General features: G+C 35.7%; 1 protein-coding gene across 6 annotated transcripts in view; it reads left to right on the top strand.

The window, feature by feature from the left end:
• The window catches only part of Cpsf6 (cleavage and polyadenylation specificity factor subunit 6), an 86,914-nt gene that overhangs the window by 52,770 nt on the left and 19,494 nt on the right, over positions 1 to 14,650 (top strand). For 5 of the 6 annotated variants that reach the window (XR_010953832.1, XR_010953833.1, XR_010953834.1 and 2 more), the window contains exons 5-6: positions 1,745 to 1,909; positions 10,622 to 11,139. Coding sequence is in view for 2 of the 6 variants with exons in the window: in XM_067790756.1 (XP_067646857.1) it covers positions 1,745 to 1,909; positions 10,622 to 11,139 (683 nt within the window). In the remaining 4 variants the exon portion in view is untranslated. The remainder of the gene's footprint in view (positions 1 to 1,744; positions 1,910 to 10,621; positions 11,140 to 14,650) is intronic. The other variant, XM_067790757.1, reaches the window with a different exon arrangement.

The following is a 14,650-nucleotide window of genomic DNA, read 5'->3' on the forward strand; positions in this document are numbered from 1 at the left end:
ATGAGCGAAATCGGATGATAACCCCGCCCACTTTTTATATATATAAAATTTTGGAAAACACAAAAAACCTGATAACTTAGTAAATAATACACCTAGAATGTTGAAATTTGACATGTGGACTGATATGGAGACTCTTTAAAAAATTTGGAAACATTTTTTAAAATGGGCGTGGCTTGTGATAAAATCAATTTTACAAATATTATTAATCATAAATCAAAAATGGTTAAACCTATCGTAACAAAATTCAGCAGAGAGGTTGCCTTTACTATAAGGAATGCTTTGAAGAAAAATTTACGAAATCGGTCAAGGACCACGCCCACATTTATGTAAAAGATTTTTAAAACGGCTTTATATCAATGGTATTTCATTTCCCAAGTGGATTTATAACAATAAATAGAAAAAACTTCAAATTTAAAAGAATGGGCGTGGCACCACCCCATTTATTACTAAGCAATTATCTATGTTTCGGAAGCCATAACTCGAAGAAAAATTAACGGATCGTAATAAGATTGGATACACAAATTTTCCCTATAGCAGGGAATATTTCTAGATCGGTTAAAGACCACGCCCACTTTTATATAAAGGATTTTTAAAAGGGTCGTGGACGAAAATAATAAGATATATCTTAGCGAAAAAGAGCTTTTTATCAATAGAATTTTACTTTCTAAATTGATTTATAATATTAAATTGGAAAACACTAAAATTTTTGAAAATTGGTGTGACACCGCCCCTTATACCACTAAGCAATTTTGTATGTTTCGGGAGCCATAACTCGAAGAAAAATTAACATTTCGTAATGAAATTGTGTACACATATTTTCCTTATAGCAGAAAATATTTCTAGTAAAAATCGACTGGATCGGTTAAAGACCACGGCAACTCAGATATAAAACAAGTTTAAAAGGGTCGTAGGCTAGAATAATCAGCTATAACTTAGCAAAAAATAGTTTTGAATCAAGGATATTTCACTTATCCAGTTTTATTGTAAGAGGAAATGGGGAGACATTTTTTTTAATGGGCGGTGCCACGTGTTATGTAGAAAAGAATTTATCTGAAATGAAATGTACAATTGAAGCTCACGCTGAGTATATAATGTTCGGTTACACCCGGACTTAGACACCTTTAGTTGTTAACTTTGTTTTTTGTTTACATATATCATCAATACAACAAGTAGGCCGTTGAAAAAGCTCTATGGTAAATTAACGTTTGAGATATAATGATGAGTGGATACTATGTACAAATGTACGTATAGAATAGGATAAGTGTAATACAATTGTCACTGATGTCTGTTGATTAGAGGAAATAAAAACTTTTTTTTTTGTAAATTATACACTATTTTAAATCGATATTTACACTAGGTATGCTGTTAATATGACATAATTTCAAGAAAAAGGTATCTTTATTGCAAATTGTATATAATATAAATCAAGCCAAGGAAAAGTCTCCCGAGATTTTATCCCTCTCTACTGCGGCAATGCCCCATATGTATATTAATTTAAAATAAAATAAAATATATTTTTCGTTTTTATATAATAAATCTAAAAGACATTTTGTATTTTGATTGTTTCGTTTTATTACTGTTATTGTGATTACTATTATCATTGTTGTTTTATTCCATGTTAAATTGCAACATTTCGACGTGATAACCCGTCTTCTTTCACACATACTTAAAAAAATATCTTACGTTTTCAACAACTGCTATACCTGCTGCTTAATTTTCCAATTTAACAAAACAAATCGTAAAGGCTCCAATGCATCAAGGAGGCGGACATATGGGTCCACAACAACCAATGCCTGGCCCACCTCCTCGCTATCCGCAAAATCAAGGGCAATGGGCGCCTACTGGACAGCCACGTCCGAATGGACCACGAGTGGGACCGCCAAACGGTCCGCCACAGCGACCACAAATGGTAATCTTTAATTTGCCTGTATACAATTATTCCAAACTTTTTACATATTTAAAAATACATACACTCTCGTGCAACGCAACGTTGTTAATTGATCTCTAAATTTTCTAATTTTAATCGCTACAAACATTTTTTAGCTTAAGTCTTTCTCTTATGATTCTGATTAGTTGCACGTTCGTATATGTACAATGTAAATATATGTAGGTCTTGATAATCGGAGTAATCTTAAATGATGGAAATTGAGTATTACTTGAACTATTGTTAATTTTTATCAATTGCTACTGTCGTGCTCTCTTATGAAATTGATGTTCACGACGGTGTCACTTCTGTGAAAATGTCGATATCGTCGTCCTCTTGCCTGAAGCATGAATGCGAATTTTTTCGATTTTGAGTTATGACCATTGAATGTTCTATATTATATTAAAATCTCAAGTACCAAGCATAGAAGGAAACTACACCTCTAAACTGTCAAAGTCAGTCTAATATGAAAAAAATAATGGATTTTTCGAAAACATTTATTTAACTTAAAAACTTAATTTTCCAAACATTTTATTTGTACACATTCATGTTCCTGGCAAAAGAGATGTAAGTAGTTAAGTAGTAGAGATGAGAAAGTAGTTATCAGCAAATAACTAAGAGTTTTATAAAACAAATGAATGTTTAATAATTATTTTAAGTTTGTTGAGGAATAATACTTCTGTTTTTAACTATTTTATCATTATTTTTGATTTAAATTGTCTATGCTTCAAAGACTTAGTTTAAAGGTTATGTAATGCACAACATAAAAATAATTTAAATTTACAGGGTTAGACGATTGAAGCGTTGCCAATCTCACGTCGTAATATTTGTCTTTGATAGATAAGCACGTTCACATGTTACAGATATCTCAACTTTTTGGTACGCTTTACGTTTCTTAAACTATATGTAGCAAGACCGCGCACGTCATTGAAGTCATTTTGTCAAAGTGAAGCTTTGTATGTAAATCGGGCTTCACAGCTGACAAAGCTATCAAAAGCGATTTCTTCTAATGCTTGGTTTTTATTGGTCAAAATGGCCTCAAGATAACCCGCTGGTTAGTCGACTCGATGGGGGAGCAAAACTCGCCCTAAAATAAAAAATATGGTAATTCGATTAGTTAACAGTTTAATCGCCCAACCCTGTATATCACCGTAATAGTATACTGCCCCTATTGCGGTTTACAACCCAACTTAGTTGGATTGTAATTAAAACAACTAAAGTTTAAGACAACTCAACTCCTGTTTGGTATTACGAATTAAAACTTATTTCAGTTGAAGTTGAATTGATGTTGTCAACCTAAAAGGGATGATTTTGACAGATAAATGAACAGCTAATCACATTATGGCGAATATTTAATCATTTGCAAAATTGTTTCTTTTATTAATAGCAAAATGGATATTAGCTTAAATTTTTTATAACGACGAAAATGTTGGTGACAAAGTTGTCATCTTGACGGAAAAACTTGCGTGATCACTTCTATCCCTTGGAACTACCAAGCACCAAGTAAGAAAACGTTTAAGTGACAATTGATGAGCTTATAATGAAGTTATTTTGCAGATTTGTAAGTTATTTTGGGTTAAGTAAGGAAGCATTTTGCTCCTTATTAAACGAAATAAAGGACCATGTCCGCAAACGCATTCGAGGGACGGATGTACCTCCTATTTTAAAATTATGCGCTGTCCTCCGATTCCTTGCTGACGGCAGCTATCAAAAATGGTTTAAGTGTTGGACTGGCACAACCTATAACACTGGTTTACATCCAAAATGCACCAGAGACGCCATTATGAAATTCCTATGTAAAATCACCCCCTGATTCCGAAAATCAAGGTTATTTTTAATTCTATGGTAACGTTTTTGAGATATTTACGAATAACGGTTTTTCCAAAAAAAAAAAAAACAAAATTGGGTCCACTTAATCATATATATCTCAAGAACGAATTGAGCAATTCCAAAACGGTTAAAGGCTTTTAAAAGGTAATAAAGTTTGCTATAAACTCTGTACATACACAACACTTTTTGCTAGGCCCTGCAGATTCAAAGATAACGAACAATCATTACGGATTTTTTCAATTTTTTTTGTAAAAATATAAAAAGAAGTGTACTTTGCGAGGAAGGATCTCGAAAACTTATTTTTTTGCAGATTTTTTTCTCGCTAAGCTCTGTTTTATTACAAAAAAAAATAAGCTTTCATTCAACAAAATCGATGAACTAATACAAAAGTTATAAGCAGTCAAATAAATATATCCATATAGTAAACTTAAGTACCCTACAAATAATAGCATATGTACATATGATTCTGTCTTAACTCTATGATCTTATTTTATAATTGAGAAAGTTATGTGTCTTGTTTTGACGCTTATTTAGATTAGGATCGGTTTCTCTTATGAGAAACCAACAGTAGTCACCCATCATAGCGACATCCCAGAATCCTTGATACTGACTCAATCATTTTCATTTGCTGGTGAAACCTTTCGCCATGCTCGTCACTTTCTCCGCCAAGATTTTGCGGGAAAAAATTTAAATGGGAGTGTAGAAAATGAACTTTTAAAGACATATTTACTTCTGAAAGAAAATAAAAAAGTAAATTAGATAAATGCATAAGTGACACATTAGTATTTTTATCTTTCAATTCAGAACAAATTTTTTGCTTACATTTTTCTAGTTCTTGTTTGTGCGGAACTGGACGATGAATTCAGATTTAGGGCTATATATTCTCATGTAAATTTAAAAATTTTCATACAAATTTTTTGTTTATCGGGCAGATAGGTTTTAAAGTTAACTGAGAAAACGGTCTTAAATATGTTTTTTTATTTACTCATATCCGCATAGTTTTTGATTAAGTCTTTCACTATCATCTCGTAGTTAGGACTTTTGTGTTTGCCTAAAAAAGAAGTAACGACCTTTTCAAAAGAATTCCACGCTGCTGCCTCCACTGGTGACAATAGTTCTTTGAAATGGTTATTGGTCATCATTTTCCTTATTTGCGGTCCCACCAAAATCCCTTCCTTTATTTTTGCTTCTGAAATCTCTTGAAATATTTTCTTCAAATGCTGAAAAGCTTCGCCTTCTATGTCCAAAGCCTTGACAAAGTTTTTGATAAGGCCGAGCTTGATGTGGAGCGGCCACCGTGGTGTGATGGCAGCGTGCTCCGCCTACCACTTCGTATGCCTTGGGTTCACACCCCGGGCAAAGCAACATGAACATTTTAGAAATAAGGTTTTTCAATTAGAAGAAATTTTTTTTAAGCGGGGTCGCCCCTCGGCAGTGTTTGGCAAGCGCTCCGGGTGTATTTATGCCATGAAAAGCTCTCAGTGAAAACTCATCTGCCTTGCAGATGCCGTTCGGAGTCGGCATAAAACATGTAGGTCCCGTCCGGCCAATTTGTAGGGAAAAGCAAGAGGAGCATAACGCAAATTGGAAGAGAAGCTCGGCCTTAGATCTCTTCGGAGGTTATCGCGCCTTACATTTATTATTTTTTTTTATTTAATGTCACTAACACTGTCCTCCTTCGTATGGTACTTGGAAAATTGTTCGTGGTGACGAGTTCTATAATATGTTACCTTAACATCAGATGAAACAAATTTAAATTGTTGCATAGGAGAGGGTTGTAGTTCGGCCTTTTCCTTTGACAGTTCCAAATCCCTTATCCAATCATTGAGGTGTGCTTGTGACAAAGAGTTTCTTTCGTTTCGTTTCCGTTTGAAATCCAGTTCAACATGATGCCGCGTAATCAGATACTGCTGTTGACAATGCAACTGAAGCCGGAACTAAAGTTAAATTTGATTCTGGCAATGTAGCTTTCGTTGAATTTAGTTCTGGTAATGACACTGCAGATTCGCATAGGTTACTTTTCTTGACTTTCCAACCCCAAGTACTTTTGTAGTACAAATATAGCAGTCCGTTGAATGGCAAGTTGGTTCCCTCCACTTCATTACTGTAATAAATTTCATATGTCGCCTAAATAGATAGTTTCAGAAATTAGTCAGCTATGTATTTAAAGGGAGCGAATTCCAAATTTTTACAACGCACCTTTTTGTTTCGGTTTCCGAAAAAATCAATTCGACTCGACATAGGTGGATCAGGGTTGACTCTAAAATTTGTTTGTACGATATGGGTATCAAATGAAAGGTGTTAATGAGTATTTTAAAAGGGAGTGATCCTTAGTTCCATAGGTGGACGCCGTTTCCAGATATCGCCATAAAGGTGGACCAGGGGTGACCCTAGAATGCGTTTGTACAATATGGGTATCAAACGAAAGGTATTAATGAGTATTTCAAAAGGGCGTGGGGTTTAGTTCTATAGGTGGACGCCTTTTCGAGATATCGCCATAAAGGTGGACCAGGGGTGACTCTAGAATGTGTTTGTACGATATGGGTATCAAATTAAAGGTATTAATGAGGGTTTTAAAAGGGAGTGGTGGTAGTTGTATAGGTGGTCGCCTTTTCGAGATAACGGCATAAAGGTGGACCAGGGGTGACTCTAGAATGCGTTTGTACAATATGGGTATCAAATTAAAGGTATTAATGAGGGTTTTAAAAGGGAGTGGTGGTAGTTGTATAGGTGGTCGCCTTTTCGAGATATCGGCATAAAGGTGGACCAGGGGTGACTCTAGAATGCGTTTGTACAATATGGGTATCAAATTAAAGGTATTAATGATGGTTTTAAAAGGGCGTGGGGCTTATTTCTATAGGTGGACGCCTTTTCGAGATATCGGCATAAAGGTGGACCAGGGGTGACTCTAGAATGCGTTTGTACAATATGGGTATCAAACGAAAGGTGTTAATGAGGCTTTTAAAAGGGAGTGGTGGTAGTTGTATATGTGAAGGCGTTTTCCAGATATTGACCAAAATGTGGACCAGGGTGACCCAGAACATCATCTGTTGGATACCGCTAATTTATTTATATATATAATACCACGAACAGTATTCCTGCCAAAATTTCAAGGGTTTTTTATTTCGCCCTGCAGAACTTTTTCATTTCATTCTACTTAATATGGTAGGTGTCACACCCATTTTACAAAGCTTTTTTCTAAAGTTAATTTTGCGTCAATAAACCAATCCAAATACCATGTTTCATCCCTTTTTTCGTATTTGGTATAGAATTATGGCATTTTTTTCGTTTTTTGTAATTTTCGATATCGAAAAAGTGGCGTGGTCATAGTCGGATTTTGGCCATTTTTTATACCAATACAAAGTGAGTTCAGATAAGTACGTGAACTGAGTTTAGTATATCGATATATCGATTTTTGCTCAAGTTATCGTGTTAACGGCCGAGCGGAAGGACAGACGGTCGACTCTGTATAAAAACTGGGCGTGGCTTCAACCGATTTCGGCCTTTTTCACAGGAATAAGTTATCGTCCCACAAACTAAGCCCCTACCAAATTTCACAACGATTGGTAAATTTTTATTCGACTTATGGCATTAAAAGTATCCTAAACAAATTAAATGAAAAAGGGCGGAGCCACGCCCATTTTGAATTTTTTTTTTTATTTTTGCATTTTGTTGCACCATATCATTACTGGAGTTGAATGTTGACATAATTTACTTATATACTGTAAAGATATTGAATTTTTTTGTTAAAATTTGACTTTAAAAAATTTTTTTTTTAAAGTGGGCGTGGTCGTTCTCCGATTTTGATAATTTTTATTAATCATACATATAGTAATAGGAGTAACGTTCCTGCCAAATTTCATAATGATATCTTCAACGACTGCCAAATTACAGCTTGCAAAACTTTTAAAAGTGGGCGGTGCCACGCCCATTGTCCAAAATTTTACTGATTTTCTATTCTGCGTAATAAGTTCAACTCACCTACCAAGTTTCATCGCTTTATCCGTCTTTGGTAATGAATTATCGCACTTTATCGGGTTTTCGAAATTTTCGATATTGATAAAGTGGGCGTGGTTATAGTCCGATATTGTTCAGTTTAAATAGCGATCTGAGATGAGTGCTCAGGAACCTTCATACCAAATTTCATCAAGATACCTCAAAATTTACTCAAGTTATCGTGTTAACGGACGGACGGACGGACATGGCTCAATCAAATTTTTTTTCGATCCTGATGATTTTGATATATGGAAGTTTATATCTATCTCAATTCCTTTATACCTGTACAACCAACCGTTATCCAATCAAAGTTAATATACTCTGTGAGCTCTGCTCAACTGAGTATAAAAGGGTTCTACTAAGAAAACACTACCTGCCTTAAAAATATGCTCTTGCTGGAAATGTACCTGGGTTTGAGAAAACGACACTAACAGTTTTTTGTATCTAATAACCCTTCTAAAATCTACCTGCTAACTAACTGATATACGAATACTAACACACATGTACCAGTAGGGTACTTAAGTATTAAATGGATATATTTACTTGAATGCTTATAACTTTTGTATTAGTCCATCGATTTTGTTGAATGAAAGCTTATTTTTTTTTGTAAAAAAAAATCTGCAAAAAAATAAAAAGTTTTCGTAATTGATATTAGAGAAAAATTGTAAGTTTACAAACGGCGATGGTTACTAGGACATGTTTCTGAATTTCACTTCTTCATCAGCTAGCTTTTTTTATTGTATAAAGCAATATGAGCAAAGCTCGCTAATTAAATACATATGATCATATTGATATAATAGTAACAGCGGAAGTATTAAAAACAAATACTGTAAAAATCCGAACAAATGTTACTAAGCTTTCAAAAGCGCGCCTAAAAATCATATCCACACCATTAGGAATAAACTACATACAGAGTATGTGCCTACATGGTGATCAAAAGGAATATAAACAAAAAGGCAACTCTTAGAGACCAATTGTACAGCGAACAACGGCACATTCATATGGCTTAGCAGCTAAAAGGCTTGCACTGATATGAATGTTGAGATTCGAGTTCAACGCTCAGCTCCCGAAAAGCTAGCTGATGAAGAAGTGAAATTCAGAAACATGTCCTAGTAACCATCGCCGTTTGTAAACTTACAATTTTTCTCTAATATCAATTACAAAAACCATTGTATAAAGCAATATGAGAAAAGCTCGCTAATTAAATACATAAAAAGTTTTCGAGATCCTTCCTCGCAAAGTACAAATTTTTTTTATATTTTTACAAAAAAATTGAAAAAATCCGTAATGATTGTGCGTTATCTTTGAATCTGCAGGACCTAGCAAAAAGTGTTGTATAAACAGTTTATAGCAAATGTTATTACCTTTTAAAACCTTCAAACCGTTTTGGAATTGCTAAAAAAACGTTATTCGTAAATATCTCAAAAACGTTACCATAGAATTAAAAATAACCAGAAAAAAAATTGGAATTTGTGATCCAGTGTAATTATTAAAGAGGTTTTAGATATTATTGAGGAGCATATTTGTACGAAGTGGATTAAAACCCAAATGATTGCAGAGGAGCAAAGCGCTTTAAAAATTGCATTTCACCTATTTTGCCTGCATCCGAACTGCGGCTTGCCTCGTCCAACTTCGGGATGTCGCTCCATAAGGTTAATAAGTTTTTCAATGTAGTCCTTCGTTGAAACCTTTTTATTTTCCATAAATGTGTACAAAATGGTAGATTATAAAGTTAGTTTAAATTAATTTTCCATTTTTTATAATATTTTTTCCAAACAACTGCAAAATTTTTCTCGGACAACTGCTAGTAATCAGTTGTCAGATTTTGATGTCTTTGACAACTACACCAAACGGTAATGCCACAAAAATTCGATAGACTAGGCAACTTCAACCGACATTTGTTTTGACAGGTTGAGTTGTTATCTGTAATACCAAATTGAAAATTTCAACTGACAGAGAGTTGAGTTGTAAACGTTAATAGAGGCATTAGTTCAGTAGTTTACTCATCTGGTATAGTAAAAGAAATTGGAAACAAACATTTTTAAGACTCACATAATATTTATGGTTATAAATTCTTAAGTATTGGTAATTGCAAAACTAATATCACTACTAGTAACTACCCCACTTAACATGTTTTTCCATTAAGCCTGCAAAAGAGTTCAGTGCGAGCGTGAACATTTTATTTTGTCTTATGTTAGTTATTTAGTTATTAATCCTCTTTCAAAATAAATACCATTTTATTTAAAATATGCAATATGAATATTTCAGAAACTAACGCTCAAATGTGTGCGTATGCAATGCAATCATATTGGATGAATTGAATTGTCTTATTAAAAGTTGCATCCGAGATTCCGTTGTACGTGGACTAAATTGGCAAACCGGCTCAAGCTCGCAAAGAACTTTAAAGCTGTATGCTTTATCATTTGCTCTAAAAGCGATCACACCCCTCCTTCCCAAAATCGGCTGTCACTGTCCCGGCTAAATAGATAGTAACTAGGGTGTGGGTTCTGTTTTAGTTTTCCCGTGGCGTAACAGGTAGATAGGCAAATATTACCGCCATGACCTCATATTTACAATAGTATTTTAAAATATATTACTACCACTGTGGCCTCGAACACTTACTAGATAATTCAAATGTGATGTAACATGCCAAACCTTATTTGTAGTTTAATTTTAGTAAACAGCATACCACAATGTTTATATTTCAAGAAATGCATTCAGATCATTCAGATAAATTTGTATGTCCAATCCAATTAGAAAAATATTCATAAGTCCTGGCTTGCATGTGCACACACTGATAGAAGCATGGAACTATTGAATTCTTGTGAATTGATTTTTGGTTATTTATAATGTACATTTTTTTCTATGTAGTTCCAGGGTCCACCAGGAGGAATGCCGATTCGCGGGCCTCGTCCAGATTGGAATAGGCCTCCTATGCATGGTGGTTTCCCACCGCAGGGTCCACCTAACGGTCCACCACAAGGACCTCCCCATATGCAAGGCCCGCCACGTGGTCCACCTGGAGGTCCAGCTCAACTTGGTCCGGGTGGCCCACCTGGCGGTCCACATGTGGGGCCAGCGCCGCATGTAAACCCGGCGTTCTTCGCCCAACCAGGTGGCCCTCCTCAACATCCTGGAGGACCGACAATGGGTGGTCCCCCGCATGGTCCACCAGGGCCCCCACAGCAAGGAATGGGCATGCCGCCCCAACATGGTCCACCACCACATTTCGCACAACAAAGTGCCCCTCGTGGTCCTTGGCCAGGACCTGTACCGACGAAACCCCAGGGTCCTTTCCCTGACCAAGCAATAGGTCCACAGTTGTCCGAAGTAGAATTTGAAGAAATAATGAGTAGGAACCGCACTGTAAGCAGCTCAGCCATAGCCAGGTAAGATACACTCCTAATTATGCATAAAAAATGAAATATGTTTATAAAGCTGTTATAATTAGAAATTTGAATGGAAATGTAATTTTAATGTAATATAAGCTTTATAAATAATTGGCAACGCCGCGTGTTAGTGTCGTGAATGTGCATCGTCTGCATAAAAATATCTAAACTTTGAACAAATTTTCCACTGTAAATAAGGAAAATCAACGCAACGCAGACATTTAGTGCCCTGTAACCCAAAGTAAATGAAATTTGCTCGAAGCTTGGTGGATTTGATGTAACAATTTTCATAAATTTTAAATTCGTGCGACATATATAACACGTAAAGGGCGAATTAATGGTGACTTATAACCATAAAGCCATAACCAGATAAAACAGCTGATCGAACCTGCCTTAAGGAAATCAATGTAAGCAAGCTAGCGTTATGGTATGGCACCATTAATCGATTACATTGATTTCCATAAGGTAGGTTCGATCGGCTGTTTTATCTGGTTATGGCTTTATGGTTATAAGTCACCATTAATTCGCCCTTAAGTTTGTAAGAGCGCGAGACTATAATAAGCCAAATACAATAATAGTGTTGCCAACCAGCTGAAAATATTAAGGTGACCAGAAGTTCCGTTTATATATACGGACGTGTGTGAGTGCATTGTAAACTGAAAAAATTTAATCTTGCATTTTATTTGCAATTAAATAAACCAGAAAACACAAAAAAAAAAAAAAAAAACGCGAATAGCTATAAATATAAATAAGTGTCTTGTGAAAGGATGTCAACTATAAGGCACGTATGCGCACAATGCGCCAAATCTATAACTGAAAACGCTGGCAGTATAAGTTGCGTCAAATGCAAAAATTGGTACCAAAAAAAATGCAATGAATTAAGTAACGACGAATTTAAGAAGCTAGCAGCGAAATTTAAGAGGGGTGGGCGAAACACCTGGCAATGCGCATCGTGCCTGTTAGAGGTCAGTATTGTAACGAATTTACTGCAATTCCCCTTATTTTCAATCTTCTGCTAACGTTCGTATCGCTAAACTGTTGAATAAAAAATAACACCACTGTTCAATAATGCAAAATTAAAGTACTTTCAAAAATAACACTGCTACTGCTCGACAGATGGAATGCATAAATCAAACTGATTCTCGCGCCTCTACTGTTGCTGCTTTTATACTGGGCGGTTTCCTCGTTCACATATTTCTAGGCGCTTCCATCTCCAGAACTTACTAGTTAGTTATCAGCTATATAATTATAACTACAGATGCATGTGTATAGCTTCTCATATGCGCGTGTATTTGTGAGCGACACTTCCACAATTATAATTGCATACTTTTGGGAGCATCTCAGATAAGATATCTGCATGTGTTTGTACATCTCTTCTCCGCTGCGTGTACGTGCATATGTATAGACATAATGATTGAATTATTGATGTGCATACAAGTCACTGCTTAGCATCGGCTTAGAGATGATAGTATCCCTTAGTGCTACTAATATTCGTTACAGTATTATTGATTCCGACAATGAGAGAGATACTGATGATACCCCCGCTACCGGTAGCAAGATTGAACAATTGTCCATAAAACACGTAGGAGTAAGATCTAGGGTTCGATTCCTTGTTAACACTTAGGAGTGTTTAAGGAGAAAATGGAGAGCATCGAAAGAAGTGTTGCAGGCATCCGTACGGATTTGAATAAACTCTCCGAGCAAAACGCTAAACAAAACAAGAAATTGGAGGAACGAGTAAGTGCGGTCCAAAGAAAACTCAGCTCACTCGACAACGTTTCAATACAGCCGGATGACACTATATCGGAACTTACTGAACGTATGAAGCGAGAGACAAACGTAGTTGCTATGAATGTACCTGAGTCTACAAAGCCTGATGGTAGTGCTCGTCTAAATGATGATCGAAGCAGGGTTGCTGCTCCTCTCCCTCAAGGTTTGGCAGAAGCCGTACCAAGTTTTAAATTGAGACTACTCGGGCGTAAAACTGAAGGCAAGAACCGCCCGCTCATCATCAACACTCCATCAGTAACAGTTGCTCGGACTTTAATGATAATAAAAAACCGGCGACGGACTCAAATATCACGTTCAAGGCAGATTGAACACGCTTGCAACAAGAACAATGTTTATGCCTACGAGCCAAAACATAAATATTTGCGGCAGCTCTAGGAACATAAATGTTTTCGCCAGCCTTAGTATGCATTCTGTTAACCTTATGTTAACAGCAACTGTTTGACTACTTTTGTCAAACAGTTAACTACAATAATCGTTCGATTTTACCGTTTCGCGAGTTAGAGAATTTTATGCAAAAGAAGGCTCTTTCACTTCTTTTGCGATCATCCAAGGAACAGCAGTCTGCAGCCACCACGATTTCCGTAAGTTGAAAATAAAATTATTAATGTACACATATATACACGTACATATACACATACACATTACAATTTCATATTGTAGTTAATAAAATTTTTGTATATTTAATTAATTAAATAAAATATTTTTATAACGTGAATCTAATTCTCAATTTTTTTCAATCTTCATTTATTTCGGCGGACGAGCCCAAGGTCTCCTGCTCCCTCGAACAAACACCAAGCATTAAGGTCTGAACTAGAAGCTCTCAAAAGGAACACCAAGAAGACTATTAAATGCATAACTGACACTCCTAAAATAATAGATAAGCCCGTTTTTCACTCGGCAGAAGAAAAGCAGAGAAATAATTAATGTATCACTATATTATCAAAACACAAGAGGTCTGCGAACCGAATTAAAAAAAATTCTTGACGTCATCTGCATGTTGTAACAGTGACATTATCTGCATAAGTGAATCTTGGCTAAATCCTTTCATCTATGATGGTGAGGTGATTAGGAAACTTACACCTTGTTCAGAAAAGATAGAGACGACGTGACAAGTAACCTTAAACGCGGTGGGGGAGTTTTTATAGCAGTAAAACGTAATATCCTTGCTGAAGTGTTACCTATTGAACATAATGAAATTGAACAACTTCATCAGAATTAATTGTGCTTTGTATGACCTTATAGTCCAAGCCAAGTATCTTGCTATCCAACGATTCTCTAAGTAGCTAGATCTAAGTCACCGTTATTTTTGGTGTATGTGGTATCACAACGGACCTTCGTGTTGTCCAAGTGAGCTATCCTTATCAGGGCAGCTACCACCTAACCTAACCAAACCTATGACCTTATAGTTGGTCGAATCCTTGCAACCGGTCGAATCCTTGACTTGTGCTTCTGTGACATATACACATATAGAACGCTAATGTTTGCAATTCTATATTTATTCATTTTTATTCAATAAATTCAAATATAACTTAAAACTAAGAAGAACAAAGTCGTGTCTTCAAAGGAAAAATCCAGAATGAAGTATGCGTTGAAATTCGAAGTATTATTAGACGTTGGCTGTAGTTACTAAAACTCAGCTGTTCTATGATGTTTCCACATATTCCGGCAGGGTTCGATTTGGGTAGTCACTACACCACCCCCTTTCCAGAAAATTCGCCGA

The sequence above is a fragment of the Eurosta solidaginis genome, chromosome 5, assembly GCF_040869045.1.
Source record: "Eurosta solidaginis isolate ZX-2024a chromosome 5, ASM4086904v1, whole genome shotgun sequence".
Lineage (NCBI taxonomy): Eukaryota > Metazoa > Arthropoda > Insecta > Diptera > Tephritidae > Eurosta > Eurosta solidaginis.